Source organism: Planococcus citri, chromosome 1 (assembly GCF_950023065.1).
Source record: "Planococcus citri chromosome 1, ihPlaCitr1.1, whole genome shotgun sequence".
Taxonomy (NCBI): domain Eukaryota; kingdom Metazoa; phylum Arthropoda; class Insecta; order Hemiptera; family Pseudococcidae; genus Planococcus; species Planococcus citri.
This window is the reverse complement of record NC_088677.1, coordinates 39,858,609-39,875,377: the sequence shown is the minus strand read 5'-3', so window position 1 is coordinate 39,875,377 and position 16,769 is coordinate 39,858,609. Positions and strand designations below refer to the sequence as shown.

General features: G+C 32.7%; 1 protein-coding gene across 1 annotated transcript in view; it reads right to left on the bottom strand.

Annotated features, from left to right (window-relative positions):
- The window catches only part of LOC135831904 (uncharacterized), a 29,292-nt gene extending 13,332 nt beyond the window's left edge, over positions 1–15,960 (bottom strand). The window contains exon 1 of the mRNA XM_065344749.1: positions 15,732–15,960. Within this exon, the coding sequence (XP_065200821.1) occupies positions 15,732–15,735 (4 nt within the window). The 5' untranslated portion in view covers positions 15,736–15,960. The remainder of the gene's footprint in view (positions 1–15,731) is intronic.
- Between the last annotated feature and the right edge of the window lie 809 nt (positions 15,961–16,769).

Genomic DNA, 16,769 nt, shown 5'->3' with positions numbered 1-16,769 from the left:
TTTATTTTCTTTTTATGAAATTCCAATCAACGTATAAGTTGCCTCCTGGCGCAGAAGCCTCCGTTACTCAAATGGACAAAAAAAACCTATATGCAGGTGATTCCATTTCCAGTGTGAGAAAAATCGCTTTCCCGAAAAAAAGTAATCAACTAATCATACTGCCATTTTTGAAAATCTTGAAAAATTATTCAATAGGTACCTACTCAATCATTGGTTTCAGAAAACTCACTTCAGTTGATAAAATCAAGAGGCATCCTGTTTTTATTTTGAAAGATTTAATGAGTCATCATTGCTCTGATTTTAAAAGATTTATTTTCCTTCGTGAATAAGTTCAATCAGATATTATTTCGTCTGCTGACACAGAAACCCCAATTGTTCAAGTCAAGTCGATAAAAAACTTCATTCGAGAGATTTTGGTTTCAGAAAAATCGTTTCTCAAAAAATTAGCCACCTTTTGTCTTTTCAAGAGATTTCCTTTCTTTCATAAATGTTGATCAACGCATGAGTTGCTCCTGGCGCTGAAGCCTCTGTCGTTCAAGTCAATAGAAAAATAATCTAAGTGATTCTTCAATGTCAATTTACAGCCAATTTTTTGTTTTTAAAAATTGAAGATAAGTAGGTAAATGTAAAAAAAAAATAGTGCAAACATTCGTGCATCTACTTTTTTTAAAAATTATACTTAAATTATAATTTACTTTACCGGCAAACCAATAGCAAGATTTACGACGGTGTAGGTATTTTGAACTCGACCAATATCCGCGCGTGGTTAATATAACGCTACTAGATATATAGGCTACCTATTTAATGGGTAACTTATGCCAAAGAATTTTAACCAATGACCAGAAACGAAAGAAGAAAAATTACTGCTCTAAAAACACGTGAAATTAGAAAACACGAGTATAAAAAAACGACGTGCTAAAACAACAGAAACAAGCAGGCCAAAATAATGTAGAAAAAATGGCTTTTTCTTCGCAATAATCGGTCGAGTATTGTACGCGTACATATACAAATGTAGAACGGAGGAGAAAAAAACGTAAATGGAAATTGGAAAAATGTTAAAAAGAATGCCTCTTTGCAAATGAAAATGTGTCGACCAGCATCTGGCAGTAGTCCAAGTGCTTTCTACATTTTTGTTCTTTTTCCGCTTCAATACTGAAATATCGTAACCCGTAGTTAATGTAGGTTTTGGTCACAACCATTGATAATTTATTCTTTCCAGTTAAAAACCCTTCGACTGAAATGTTTAAAAAATCAATTCGATAATAATTACTTTTATATTGTCTAGGTAGCAGAATATTTGGAATTCCCCATCATTGGTATTTCGCACCCATCTTATAATTTTTAATAGGTACTCCTATTTTTGTGTCTAGTATTTTGATTTCTGTAGAATAAGTAAGTACTTACTAAGAACTATAGGTAGCACGTGAATGTTTTTGTATACTTATTTATGCAGCTTCGTACTTTATTCGTGAAAATGAAACTCGTAATTTTTATTGAACCGCACTGGACAGAGGCTATCGCCTTTTTTCATTTTTTTTGGAAAATTTATTTCGAAATGAAAATTACTATAATGTTTACCTGTGAGATAGCACTTACGTTTATACTACCTCCTTCCTACGTATAATTTGTACTGCCTTTATATAACGCTTTGTACGTATAACTTATCAGCTCATGTATCAATACAAATGGGAAAAAGTATTGCGTATTGGACGACAATAAAGTATAAAAATCGAAAAACAGTTTCATTGGACTCGTGAGACTATGACTTCTTGCACCTAGAGTAATCAAAGAAGAAAGGTAATAAGCTCACGAATGCGGCTTGAAGAAAATATACTATCAAAACATTTGGGAATAGGTTCTACGTACACATTGTTCCTCAACTTGGCAAAATTTTGAAATTAAGTTTACGCGCTTCTTTACGGTTTTATTATCTTCGTCGTAACTCATTGGAAAAGAAAATAAATTTTTATGCTTAACTTGAGTTAATAATTGAAAGAAACTCCATCGTTATATGTAATATAGGTATTAGGTACATAGGTATACTTAGGTAGTAGGTACTAAGCGTTTTCACTGGATGAGATATTTCAAAGAAATTTTTTCAAATTTAATCTGCTGAATAAATAAAAAAAATGTTCAGGTTTTATGAATAGTATAGCTCAATTGTTCATTATCAATATAAGTATGCGGAAGTTACAAATTTATTGATTTTATTTTTTATTGTCAACCTGCTACAAAACAGGTAGGCGTCCAACGATTGAACTCGTTTTATACTCCAAATTTTATATAATACTCATTCTTGTCCACAAAAGATCTGATAAATACTATTTAAACTTTTATCGTAGTATCGTATGGCACAGGTTTAATTGAAATTAGCGCATAGGGCCATTTTCATCAAAACGAGTTACAACCTCACACAGAAAATAGAATCTTGATTCTATTGAATTTTTTTCTTCTTTGGAGAGTCGTAATTGAAGATTCTGATAATTAGATATGTTCGGATTTTTTTTTCACATATCGATCCTTATCGAGTTTGTTTGCTTTACATGTTTACACAAACATTAAGTAGGTACGTATTTATCCACAGTTGTCATTTTTTTTTTCATAGAAATGGCGAGTAAAATTCGCATGCACTGTTCATTAAAGTTTTCATCTTCCATTCATTATTCAAAGTTGTTTTTTCCCCAAAATATTTATCGTTATGAAAATGAAATTTAACGTAAGTTTAAATTGCTGTATAAAATACGTAGATAAGTATAACGTACGAGATGATACCTATACTTAATGAAATATCGGACTAAATATTTAATTAAGTTGATATGTGAGGAGATATCGGTTTGGGTCGCTTCTAAACTGACATTATAATTAGATGTGGTACCTTTATTCTGTTTACCACCCGGTAGGGATGCCTAAAACTGCCCTGTTGTAATTTATCTATCTACACCCTTGTATTATTGATTCATTTGCTTTTCTTTAGAACGCTTTGTCAATAGTTATTGGCCACCTTTTGGTACCAAAAATTGAAAAAATACCCGCTGTTAGATGGCTTTAAATTTATATTTAGGTGATTTCTTTTCATTAAATAGGTACTCCTTAAATACGTAAGATTTAAATTGCGTAGATATACTTACCTATGGAATTAATTTTGCGCGTTTCTTAAATGGGATCTTTTTGACAATAAATAATGTTTAATATTACCTACCTACCTACCTATGTTAACGCGTTTAACCTGCTAAAAACAAGGAAAATAGTCCATTATCGTTGGCAATTGTTCTAAAATTAATATAACTATAACTCGTAAAGTTCTGAAGTTACCTGTTACTTAATAAGAAACCTACCAATATTTCTTATACATTAGGTAATTTGAGATTTCAAGATAAGATATTGAGTGAATATTTTTTTTTTAAAAATAAAATTATTCAATCAATTTTTTTTATATTTTAGGAAGTGAAGTTTTCATGAATAGGTTACCTATCCAAACATGTATAGGGGGGGGGGGGTTCTAAATGAATATTTTAAATCAATTTAAATAATTCAAGAGCTAATAATATCGGTTAGTAAGTTAAGATTTCCCTAGCTGAAATAAATTAAAGATTTTCTATTTGAATTCGATTCACGTTTTTCAAGATTTAAGTAAGTACTTCGTGCTTCAATGGCAAATGGTTGTTCTCGAAGGAAAAAATCAGCATTTACCTACTACACCCAAATGTTTAATTATCTATTGTTATTCTTGTGAGCTTTGTGCATTGTGCACGTGTGTGCTTCTTTGTACGTAGGTAGTTCGAAATTACCCGAATTGTGTTTTATATACGTTTTTAAAATCAGGTAGGTACTCGCACCATTATCTTAAACATAAAAATGTAGATGCCTGGTATCTAAGGGTTCTATTACAATTGTTATGTAGGTAGGTATACATATAAGTATTTACATCGCAGATTTCTACCAAAAAAAAAAAAGTAATAATGTTTTTCTTTGCGTGTCTTAACGCATGCGTGTCATTTTATTATTAATAACAGAAATACGTAAGATAGGATTTTAGCATATTGATTTTTACTATGCGAGTACTTAAAACAATGCGCTTTCATAAAATGCGTCAAGTTTAAATGAATTATGAGGAGAAATCTTGACGTTGTTCTTTTATGTTTTGTTTGATATTTTGGCCTTTTAAAATAGGTAGGTAGGTACTTAAGCGAAAGTCCCTTTGTATTGTAATATCACTTTCAAGTAGTATTTAATGCATAGAACTGTTCCATTACCTATATAATGTAATGAAAATTAAGCTAAATGTGACTCTGACTTGATAAAACATTATTCAACGGAGACGAATAATAAAACTAAAATGATTAAAAAGGAGCCTGAAATGTGTAAACTTTATTCCACTGGATGTATTAATTTTTACTCTTTTGATAATTGATATAAGTATAGGTATATTTTTTTCATTGCATGAGTACCTTCCATGCATAGACGAACTGTTTTAAATGATGGATCCTAATAGGCTGAACTGGAAAATGTTGATAATTTTTTTTTGGAATACCTATTAGGAGAAGATCTCAGCTAACCTCGTCAACTCATCCATCACCTCCGATTTGGCTGTTTGGCTCACTAAAAGTTCATGTCACCCACATCTCAGAACCAAATTTTCAACTGCTGAAGTGGCTTTTTCGGATTTTGGCGAATTTTTTATGAGGTTTTCATAAAAATGGTAAACTACGAGATAAAAATCTGAACTTTGGGCCGGGTACCAAAATCAACCTCCCGAATCGATTAGGATCATTTTCGAAGCGATTTAAAGCCTCTAGCAGAAATTAGTTTTTCTTCGACACACTGGAATCGCTCCAGATGGCGCTATAATCAACTTCGCTAGCTGAAATTCTAATCCTATCATAAGTTCGATATTCTCAATCGATTAGAGTGGTTAAATCGCGAATCCAAGGTGACGAATTCAGACGTGTATTTTTTTACAAGTTGGATATTCCATATTTTTTTTTTTAATTTCAGTATTATTTCTGAAGAAAACTGTCCTAAACTTCACCCATACCCTAAAATCGATTTCTCAAATCTATTTCCATCATTTTCGAGACTATCTGGAGCCTCCAGCAGTAATTAGTTTAAACGCTGTAACTAACTGCAGCAGTGAAAATTTGATTCTGAGGTGTTGATGACGTGAACTTTCAGGGAGCCAAATTTCAGCCAAATCGGAGGTGACAAATTGAAGAGACTCCCTTATCAGTTATTTATTTTTTCTATTAAAAAAAAAAAGTTATCTTGCATAGGTAGGTACCTAAGCGTTGAATATTTTATGCTTCTAAGTTTTATGTATCACATCTTGTTTGAAAAAATAAAAATTATACCTACCTCTATGACGAAAATAATAATTTTTAAACCAAAAAAAATAACCATCAAACATATACCTACCTAGGTAGGCTTCAACAAAATTTTAAAATGGAATTCGAATAGGAAAACATTTAATATGAAAACTACCCGGAATGAACTCGAATAAATAACACGAACCATTTTTCCACCGCGTAGAATCTTTTTGTAACTGACAATGAATATAAAATTCAACGAAAAGAAAATTGGGATCTTGTTCGGAACTTGGAAAAAATTTATGAATGAGGGTTGTTCTTGAAAATAAAAAATTCAACAGTCCAACTGAGGCTATGAGATATAAACTTTCATTATAATAGGTATAGTTCATTGTAAAATATTATATAATGTGTATCCCTATTCTAATATAAGACTGTGTAAAAAAAAGAGGAATAAAAAAATTACGATTAAAGAAATAAAAAAAAAGAAAAAGAAAAACCTGTCGCTATAAATGCGAAATCACTTTTTGTAATTCTAAGCAGAGCGAGTGAATATTCACTCGCGTAGATAGATATCTGTGTTAGTATAATACATAGCGTGCTTGTTGTTTCAGGATGATACTACCACAAGCGCACTATCAGCGTATTAAAAATATTTTCCTTTAGAAAATAAACGCTATAATTCTGCTCACAGATGCCTTTAAATCCAGTCAAAGCTACACATTTCAAAAGTAAATACCAGCGCATTGTATCACTTGAAACACCATGATCATTTATCTAGTTGCTACACCTCTCTACCATGCATACTTACCTACCTATCTAACCTACCTATCTTTCCATACTTGGGCCTCTACATGTACTATATATATACGTTTTTGCCGTATATATACCTTTATCTTGTCCAAGCACTGATATATTCCGCTTATTCCCTAATGGTCATTTTTAAGACCTGTATAATAGGTATGAAATATTTTGCACATCTAGCGACCTTTGCGCTCCTTTTATGTGGTAATCTCTAATGTAAATTTATGAAATTCGCTTTAAAGCTAAAATACAAATATAATTAGCATTTCAATCGCTTTATGTATAGATTCGCTTGGTATGTATAAAACGAAGTGTTTTTTTTTTTAAATATTTTTTTTAACGTCATACAGAGAGGCCTATCTTACAGCCGACAGACAGGTCAAATTCACATTAAGGAAAATCGATACCCGCACCAGTTTTCTCTACGAGTAGGTATCAATTTTAAATTACGTCATTGAATCAAACAATATAGAAATTAATTTCACATCAGGTTAGGTCTCCGGTTGATATTTTCAATAGCAGTAAATGATAAGATTATAAGCAAATTGTGCAGCTATATAGGTACCTACGTTTATTCGTATCATCTATGTTCCTAGTTCAAGTTGAATATACCATACTATACCATACCGTAACTTTTGAATCTCGATACCAATTACCCACCGAGTCGTTTTATCGCGGAGGTACTACTTATTAACATGGTAAAACCATAACCACAATTATTTAAAGTGAAGAATAAGTACATAGTTTATTATGAAATACCAAATGGAAGTTTCGAATGTGCCCTAATTCACTGGGTGTTGAATTTGCTTCGATAATAATATTAATATACTTAATAAAGTTTGATACGACGACACGACGAGACGTGTAATCTGAGCTGTATTATGATGCCCGACGAAATACATCTATGTATTTTCGATATTTTCCTAGACTCAAAACCATTATGGTGTCGAGCAAAATTTTTGTGGAGTATTACAGCGTTGAAATTTTAATAAGCTTAGCTACGTGTACAATTAGTAGGTTTACTTGATACTTTGTGACTACCTATCTATACCTACCTATTCCACGACTGCCATAGGTGGTGAGCATTCGTATCTAAACCTATTAGTGCGAGTATTATGTATCATTGGAACCTATTTCAAATAAATTCTTCACAGAATTTTTGGAGTAGGGAAATTTACCTATATAAAATTCTCGAGTGCTTACCTATTTATTTTTTACAGGAAAAAATTGATAAAAATTTCCAGAAAGTATAAAACTTCAGACATCGAATAAGGGTCTCCTATGAAACGTGTCACTTATTATGGGAATAATTGGAGTAAAAAAAATACGCTCACACATTTTTAAAAATTTCAACAATCCATTCGTATTTTTCAAAATAATAATTTTAAAATTATTTTTTCGTAACAGTTTATATCTATTTCAAAATGCACTAAAGATGAGAATGTCCGGCTGCTCGAAACATTACATGAATTTCTATTTTTACCAACCCTCGAGATTTGTATGTGATTCAGCACCATAAAAGAAATCGTTAGGTGCACATGTTGCCAATCTGTCAAATTGAAGGGACAAATGACTGTTGAAAAAATGATAATTTCAAGCGAGTTCTTGGTCACAGGAATAAACAGTAGGTACATATTTTAAAAACTAAATAAATATTGCTATGAAACCTAGTAACTTTTCATCGAATATAACTTTCGAGAGGATGCTGTACAATACAAAAATACCTACTGCAGCTGCGTGGAGAAAAATATTTGAAGAGTGATATTCCAAAACTCGCTTTGTCCATTTTCACAACTTTTCAGGAGAGAGGAAAAACAGTTTCCCTTTAAACGGGTAAATTGGCTTTTTAGGTGAGTTTATCACTTTATTTGGGTGGATTTATGATGTAGGAGTGTAGGTATACATTTCATCCACTAAATACTGCTGAAAAAAATTTCAATAAAAATGGACAAAACACGTTTTGGAACGTTATTTTTTTTTTAATTTTTAGTGAATTGGCTATTTAGGTGAGTTTAACACCTCATTTTGGTAGGTTGATGATGTAGGAATGTGAGTTAATACTTCATCTACCAGGTATCACTGAAAACCCAACTTTGATAAAAATGGACAAAGCGAGTTTTGGAATATCACTCTTCATTTATTGCCTAAGGGGAAAGCCAGACGCGTTCAAAAAATTTTAAATGTTGAGTCAAGCTTGAGAAAAACCATCGACTATTCTCTCGTCAAATTACTTTCCTCCTCCTCCTCCTCCTCCTCCTACTACTACTACTTTCCCCTCTCCATTAAACACGATTTTCACATTTCTTACCAATTCTCAGTCGAAACACAACAATGATTTTTATACAGCGGGGTTGATTAAAAACAAACATTTTAAATTTATGCATTTTTCAAATTTTTCAATTTTTCAATTTTTTTTTGATCTGAGTGATCTTTTGATGCATTAAATGCTTTAATATTATCCAGTGGCATAGCCAAAGGTGGACCTAAAACAATGGATTATATTACTCAAAGAAGTCCGTCAGCTCTTCTTCTCTTTTTTTATTAAAAAAATGAAATAAAATTACCGGTCTTCAGCAAACTTTGGTCCGCCCATACTACGCGTATTTAAAAAAAAAACAGATGGCTGCCCCACTGATTTATATAGGTAATTATGTTTAAACCATTAGAAAAGCTCGAAGTCAATTTTTGTCAAGTTTCGGAGCTCTCAAAATAATACGTACCTAATTGTTTTCTTCAAAATATGATGGTAAAATCTTGAACATTTTTCAATATTTTTTTTCAAACTTTGAGCTCTTATAGGGGGAATGAAACACTAACCTCAATGTACCTATGAAATTTTACCTACATCTTGTTGAAGTCATTTAGCCATAATTTTTTAACAGAACTCACAAATAACGAGCAATGTGACATTTTCAATTCTGTTACCTATATTATTACCATGTTCAAATTGCACGAGGGATTTAAAAAAAAATTATATTCGGATTCGGCGCTTTGAACTAATAACAATCTGCTGTCACTTCAAGTTTGGAACCATTTTAAATTTTTGTAAAAATTGGAAGCCTTTATCGCCATCTCTTTTGAGAATAAGTAAGTTGAAAACAATGCACGAATTTGTCTTCGCCATATATGGTTAGTAGCTTTGAATTTTTTTTTTTTTTTTTTTTTTGTATTTCATCATGAAAATATACAGGTACTTATTTACTCCAAGTTCAACCAATGTTTAGATGTACGAGCACTCGTAGATTAGTATTTTTGCAAGAAATCGCACAGAAAATCAGATATTGAAATGATTGCAAACCTAGTCACTTACTCACAACAGTTTGCCGCAAATAATGAGCTGTATTTACGGCAAACTGAGTATGCAATTTTATTAACACCGTCAGGCTGTCTTTAAACCTGTTCCACATTATAACTGGAGGTTCCCGACGCTACGCATCGTTTGTTAGATATTTGAAAGTGCTGCCATGAAACTATAATTTCTATAAAGAAATATGCACTCGCTTATCGCTCTTTTTCGTACTATTTGAAACATTTTACCTAATTTAAAAATTTAGATGAACGAGGAGTTCAAAACTTTAAGATGGGATTCTTTTACGCACTTTTCTATCTGAGTGCTGCAAAAAATTTTCAAGTGTGAATTTCAGCATATTCTCCTTACGTGTGTTGCAAATCAATGAACCCTACAAGCTGTCTCCTGTCTCATATACCTTATCAATCTTGTAAGTGTACATATTCGGTATTAAAAAAATAAAGAAAACAAGCAACGAGTGAACCGCATTAAGTACTCGCTCAATTTGTATAAAGACTGATTGTATTGACGTTTAATGTGACGGAAAGCATTGAACTTTATACCGGATACATATTTAATTCTGTTCGGCGCAATGTCAATAACAAAACCCTGGTAATGTCAAATGTGTAATTTTACTCGTTGTAATAAAAAATTAGGAAACATCGTGCATTTAAAGTGTAGCCCATTCTGTGTAACAAGTCGAAATAGAAAACTTGTATAACTTTTCGACTCTATTCTCATTGCAAAAAAAGCTGCCCATAGAATACTCGTAAAACTTTTACCTGCTATTGTACTTGATTAAATTTTCAATCAATTCGGTATTCTCTGTCGTAGGCGGTGGGCACTTGGGCAGGTTAGGCAAAAAACACACATTTGCTATCGTATTGGTCAAATCAGGTGTACCTAGTACCTACGTAAATGATATATCGTTTGAAAATTTGCATTTTCCCTCGATTCAGGTAGGTATAAAATACGCGACACGGTGAAAAAAAAAATCTTCTAAACTTGCCGCTCGTTGGACTAAAGCTGTAGGTACCTATACGCTTATAACTAATTACATATAACCAACACGAGAACTATACGTAGCATTTGGACCATCACATATTTGCGTTACGAGCTGTACAAAATAGGCAACCTTTCGTACTCGTATGTTTGAGATAATGCATAACGGCCCTTCTCAATAGACATCGCATGTATATGTATTATGTAGTAGGAGGTACCTACTAATTTTTGCTTTTTGTACATGTACGTGTCCCACTTACGTCACATAAACGATACCATAATATGTAACGTAAAATTCGTATAATGAAACGTTTTGCCCATGGTAGGAATACGTCGAGTATGTGACACCGGTAACACATCGGAATACCTCGATTTGCCTACTTGCTATGATAAGTAGGTAGAGATGAGATATACGTATTCGATAATCTAGTTAAATATTTCGCTACAAAAGTGAATTTTCAACGAATACCTACTAACGCGAAGTAGGGGTAAAATCGAAGCTTGCAACTTATTTCGCCCTCATATTTTGAAAAAGCTTAACTCGGAATCTTATATACGCCTCCATTTAATCGTCAAGTGGAATACTTTTATAACGAGTGCCTACGTTTTATTCAAAAGCTGTAGTAACTTGGCGTATACTTAAATGAGGTAAAAACTCGACTCCGCACAAAACACAAGCGCAAATTACAGTTACCTACTTTTTTTCTTCAAAATACCGGTATCGTTAAAAGTAAAACAGCTGCTTTTTTCATTGTTGCACGAATGATAATGGATGCATAATGAAATGAGCAGTTTTTACATGGTAAATACCGACGAGTATTGCTAACAAATAAACGTCAAGTATGCATACCTTACCTATACTATTCGTAAGTGAAAAAAAAATAGAATGGAATACAAATTACCTAATGCTGCAAGTTAGATGCATGAAAGATGAGAAAAATATTATTCTATAGAAAATTTACAGGATAGAGCGGAAGTAAGTATAGTGCCTGGATTTTAGAAAAAAAATTCCATATTCAAAGGAGAAAATTTTCCATTCGAATTGTTAGTAGGTCAAATTCTACAAAATTTTGAAAAATAGAACATCGACGTATGTTGTGTGCATGCATAGAATGAGCCCACAAAAGAGCAAGAGCAGTATCTAAACCAGTGCTGTCTTTTACCCCACCTGCGTTATACGCTCTAGATATAATAAATTACTTAATGAAAGTTCAAAGCTTGAAAACAGCCGCGGTGACTTATGCTCCACCCGGTATACGTACACCAACCAAGTTACATCGTTCATTGTGAAACGCCGGCATCAATTGAATAAATAAGCAATTACGTTACTACTTTTTAAATTAAGTATACTTTCAGCCGCTTTCATCTGCAGAAAAGTCAAGAATAAATTAAACATGAATTGCGGCCCGATTCATGATTTTTCCATAAAGCGTTCCGTACAGACAGACGTCTTTCGCTCGGTACATAGTTCAAATAAAATTGCATATTTTAACGTTTAATTATATCTATTTAATTGGAACGGATCATTCATCGTTTCAAATGTATTCAAAAAATTGTTTTCAAAAAAGTACAGCTTGCGCGTATTAATGAAGATTGTCTGGAATTCGAAAATACATACTAGGTAGGTACTACAACCCAGACCCACTCGTCCTTACCATATCTGTCTATCTACATTTATTGTAGTTGTAGCACATGAGATCAAAACGGAAATAGCGATGCCGAGATATAGAAAAAGAAAATAATGATGTAGTAAGTACCTACATACATTACATATATTCGTATGTTAAAAAGCTACCTTGATATTTTTCTAACACATATTTGTATGTAATTTGTTTTTGGATTTTTACTCATTTTAACGTCTAGGTACATTGTCTAAGTATCCAAATTTCCAAATGGCTGCTAGCATCTTACAGAACATTGCTGAAGAATGAATCCCCAATTATAAAGAATACCTAAGTAGATTTTTGGAGAAAAAAAATTGAACAGAAAATTGTGATTTTTTTGAATTTACAAGTACTTACTTAGATACGGATTTGAAAATTTATCTTTTGAATAAATCCGAAAAAAATTCATAATTTGACAGTTGAACTTGAATGCGTTTTAACTCTTTAGTTGATACTTACATAAAAAATACTACCGGTTCACGGATGGTGCGGTGCAGAAGAATTTTTCAAAATAAAGAAAACCTAAATAGGTACCCACGTTAAATTTGTTTACACTTTTTTTTTTTGAACAAAATTTCTCCAAAAAGCTACGTTTTTAAATTGGGGATATCTCTATGAAATTCCGCCCTCTCTTTTCTGCTTGCTATTCATTTTGAGAAAGTTGAAAATTATTCTCAACAAAATGAGTTTTGAAAAAACTTCATTGTGAACACTTTACGAAAGCAACCGTATCATGATTTATGACCTGAGTTGCATACATAACTATGAGCACTTCTATGGAAAGTTCAAGGTCAAATTTAAGGTCACTTTGGTAGCCGAAAAAGTCTGAAAAATTCTTGGCTTGAATATTCATTTTCAGTTAGTTTAAGAGAAAAACAGTAGAAATCTCGCGGCAATGTATAAGTATGAATATTGAATATGACTCCAGAACCACCGATTTTCAGATTTCAGCTATCTTCTCCTGCGGAAAGAAATTTCATAAAATTGTTTGTCGCATATCATTTTATAGAACTACGTTTATCTCATTTTATGAATTTCACCCATACTCAACCCCCCCCCCCTCAAAAAAATACTTTCTTTATAGACTTATGTAATACGTAGATGACTGCCTCTTCAATTTTGCGTTGGAGAATTCATCAATGATGCTTAATAGATGCCCAATTTTAGTATGATTTTTCCTGCGGTTTTCTCAATGATGATTTCTCTTTCAACTTGAGTGATGAGTAACGCATTCAGCTCAGCTGTAACATCTTGATATACTTAAAGTTACACCTGCAGGGTGCCTAAAACTAATGTCTTCTCAAGTGGATGAAATCATTACCTATCTAACATGTACAGGGTGCCCAGAAATATCGAGTACCCCTAAAAAAGTTTTCTACTAAAATACTTCGGTTGGTCACAGTGAATGATAATAATGATAGCACATGATTGGTTGTTGGACTGGAGAGATAACATTCGACCAATCATATGCATCTATTTCACGTTGCCAACCTATATTTTTAATGAAAAACTTTCTTTGGGGTACTCGATATTTCTGGGCACCCTGTATCCCGAATTAAATAGGCACCCTGTAATTATATCTACCTAAATTTCACGATTCAAAAGCCACGCATCACACACCGTATACTTAGGTACATAGGTACCTATATGTATTTTAAAAACAAAATTCACCCGGAAAAGTCAATACTTACATCAATACTTAATTAAAAAGGGAGAAAGAGCAGTGGTGAAAGGTCAATCGAAGATACGATCAACCAAAGAACATATTTTTAAAGAGTAAAAAGTATCATAACAAAGCTATACAGGTCGATGCTGAAAAAACATTGATTCTTTGAACATATGTAATGTAACTTTTGTATACTTACATGCGAATGTAAGGTACCTACCTATTTTGCATAGAGATAGACAGATAGGTGGGTATATGTATGTAGATGTACGGATGTCAGCAAGCTTCATGTATCATCGTGTCACTTGTAACTCAACTCTTTTAATATTTTCTATTCAATTCATTGTAAGTATATGTAGGAAACATTTTGCGGAAGTTTTTATAGAGTGAAAAAAGACACCACAAAACTTTCTAAAAACATATATACTTCAAAGTAGATTATAAATTTTTGAGGGACTGCTTGTCAGAGATAGGAAAAACAAAGAAGTAGGTACCTACCTACATAAGTATACGTATACGTATCGTACAATGGAACAAAATGTACCATGTACTATACCCAAAGTTTCTTAAATTCGTCAGATGTTTACTTGTAGTTCATCGTAGGTATTCGTGTATTGCTATGTTATCAACCAAAATGAACAGAAAATTTTTTCATTTTTTACCCACATACCAACATATGTATCTACATATAAGATTCGACAAAGGAATAAAACTGACCCATATTAGGTAAATGATGTGTAGAATATATTATAGGGTCATGTAAGTATAGAAATTCTTCAAAGACCGCGTAAGTTAACTTCGCTGAGCTACTTTATCTAGCAATTTCCTGAAATTCTTGCTCATATAAAGATTATAATTTTTTCCCTCTATTTTTCAACAATACCGACATATGTATTTTTGTTCTATTTTTCGAACTTCCGGTAAATCTGTGACCGAAATGACTCGTATCAAAACTCTTGAATTTTTTCAAACCGGAAGATTTCATAAATCTTGCAGACTGTTCTTTAAGTATATTTGTAAATTCGAGATAGATTTGGAGACGGTGTTTTTTTTTTTTTTTTAATCAGTGAGCCAGAAACCACATAAATCACGGGTATTCAAAATTACCGGAGATTTGTGTCTTGTGTGTAAGACTATTATCAAGATGAAATTTATCGCGAGCAAAATTGAATTATAATGCGGCAGTTAAAGTGAATCCATTTTCACAAAGAGAGAAAAAAATGAGGTAGTGTCTTAAGAAGAATAGGCAGTCTTTCCACCTTTTTAATAGATTTAGCGTACTTTTTTAAGGTACCTAAGTACCTATATAATTTAAAATACGAAATAAACTCTCTGAAAAAATGTTAATTAAAGCATCAAACAAGCATTTATTTCAGTAGATTGAAGATGAAATGTATTCAACTGCAAATATCTCAACTTTTTATTCCTAGATACTTATTAGGTACTTATTTTGAGGTGGTTTTTAAAGGAAATCACAGATAACCACAAAACTGTTTTTTCCAAAGCAGGATAAATGGTGCGTGTATGATTGAGTACCTACCCTTTCTATTGTGAAAGAGGAGAACACCTGCTAATTAATCTTAACCGCTGGGTAATTAACCGTGAATTGTTTAAGGATAATCACAGTTTACACGTAATGGTTTTATAATGCACCTATCTCAATTAAATTAAATTGATTTCTATCAATACTACAAATAGAGATATCAGTGAAAATAGGAATAAGTAATTTGACGTGTTTGAAACTAGAGCAATCGTTTCATATAGAGTTTATCGTAACAATAACTGTCCATCTGAAATTTTCCATCTAATTTTATTCCAACTTGCTTCCGCAGAAGGGAGATCATTGAATGGAATCTCGTATGGAAAAAAATCCAAATTAATTTCAATTTACTCCCAAGATACCCACCTCTGCCCTCAAAGAAATACCATCCAGCGTGACTTTTATTCGACAATAATCGTAAAAATATCGCCATACTCATTGGATAAATTGCCACCTTACTTACCCATTTCATGAAAAATTTCTGCTCCAGGAATCAAGCGGCGAAACAAATTCAACAACACTGAATCATATTCGAACACGTTCGCCACTAAGACATGAATATTTCGAGAAAAAAATACGAATTTTCGAGCACGAAATACCACACTGAATCACAACTTGGTCCGTTATGGAACACAAGCGTCCGAATTTTCTCTGCACATTTATTTAATTCCAATACCACGACTTCAGGATTAGCGTGGCCCTTCGCCCTTAGTTTAGGCAACGCTGGTTTGTAAAATTTCCCTCGGCGCGGAATTTCGTTGGCAACACTTGTTCGGAAAGATCAATACCTTCAGCGCAGTATGCTTGAAAAATGAAAAGTTTTAAACGTTCTTTTCATCTTTTTCTCTTATAAATTGAATCTACCGAGCTCACACCATTATTACCGTGAACTTCATTTGTTTCTCATGCTTTCCATTTCAACACTTATACGTTGGGTATTGTTTCGATTAAAAATACGAAAGGGTTCGTAGGTACCTACTTCATTACTCCTTACCGTGGACCATCATAAATGCAGGCGTACCAGGTGCGTGATACGTTTCTTTTACGATACACCATCTAACATTTCACAAAAATGCTACACGTATCAGACTCCGAATAGAGAGATAGAATTCTGGTTCAATTCATTCAAGTCATATTCTGATGAAATAGGCCTTTTTTTCTAATACTCGTAAATTAATTTTTGCCCATACCTAATTTACGATGCGTTGCACGGAATCGAGTTTTTTCAGATTTAAATACGTATAGGTTCTTAAGCAGTTTCTGGGAAAGTAGGTATTGGTACAAACTGGGCACCTACAGAAAGAAATGATTTCAAACTATTTGCGAGCAATTTGATCAAATGCTTACCGCGTGCTAATATTTTCGATATAATTAAACTTGGATACCTAAATTGTTTATAGAAAAGCTAATGGTAATGTCGTCGGTGGAAAAAATAAAGAATTTATCTGTTCTTAAGAGCAGAAACGAATGCGATTTTACTTTTAGTGCTTTTAAAGTTGAA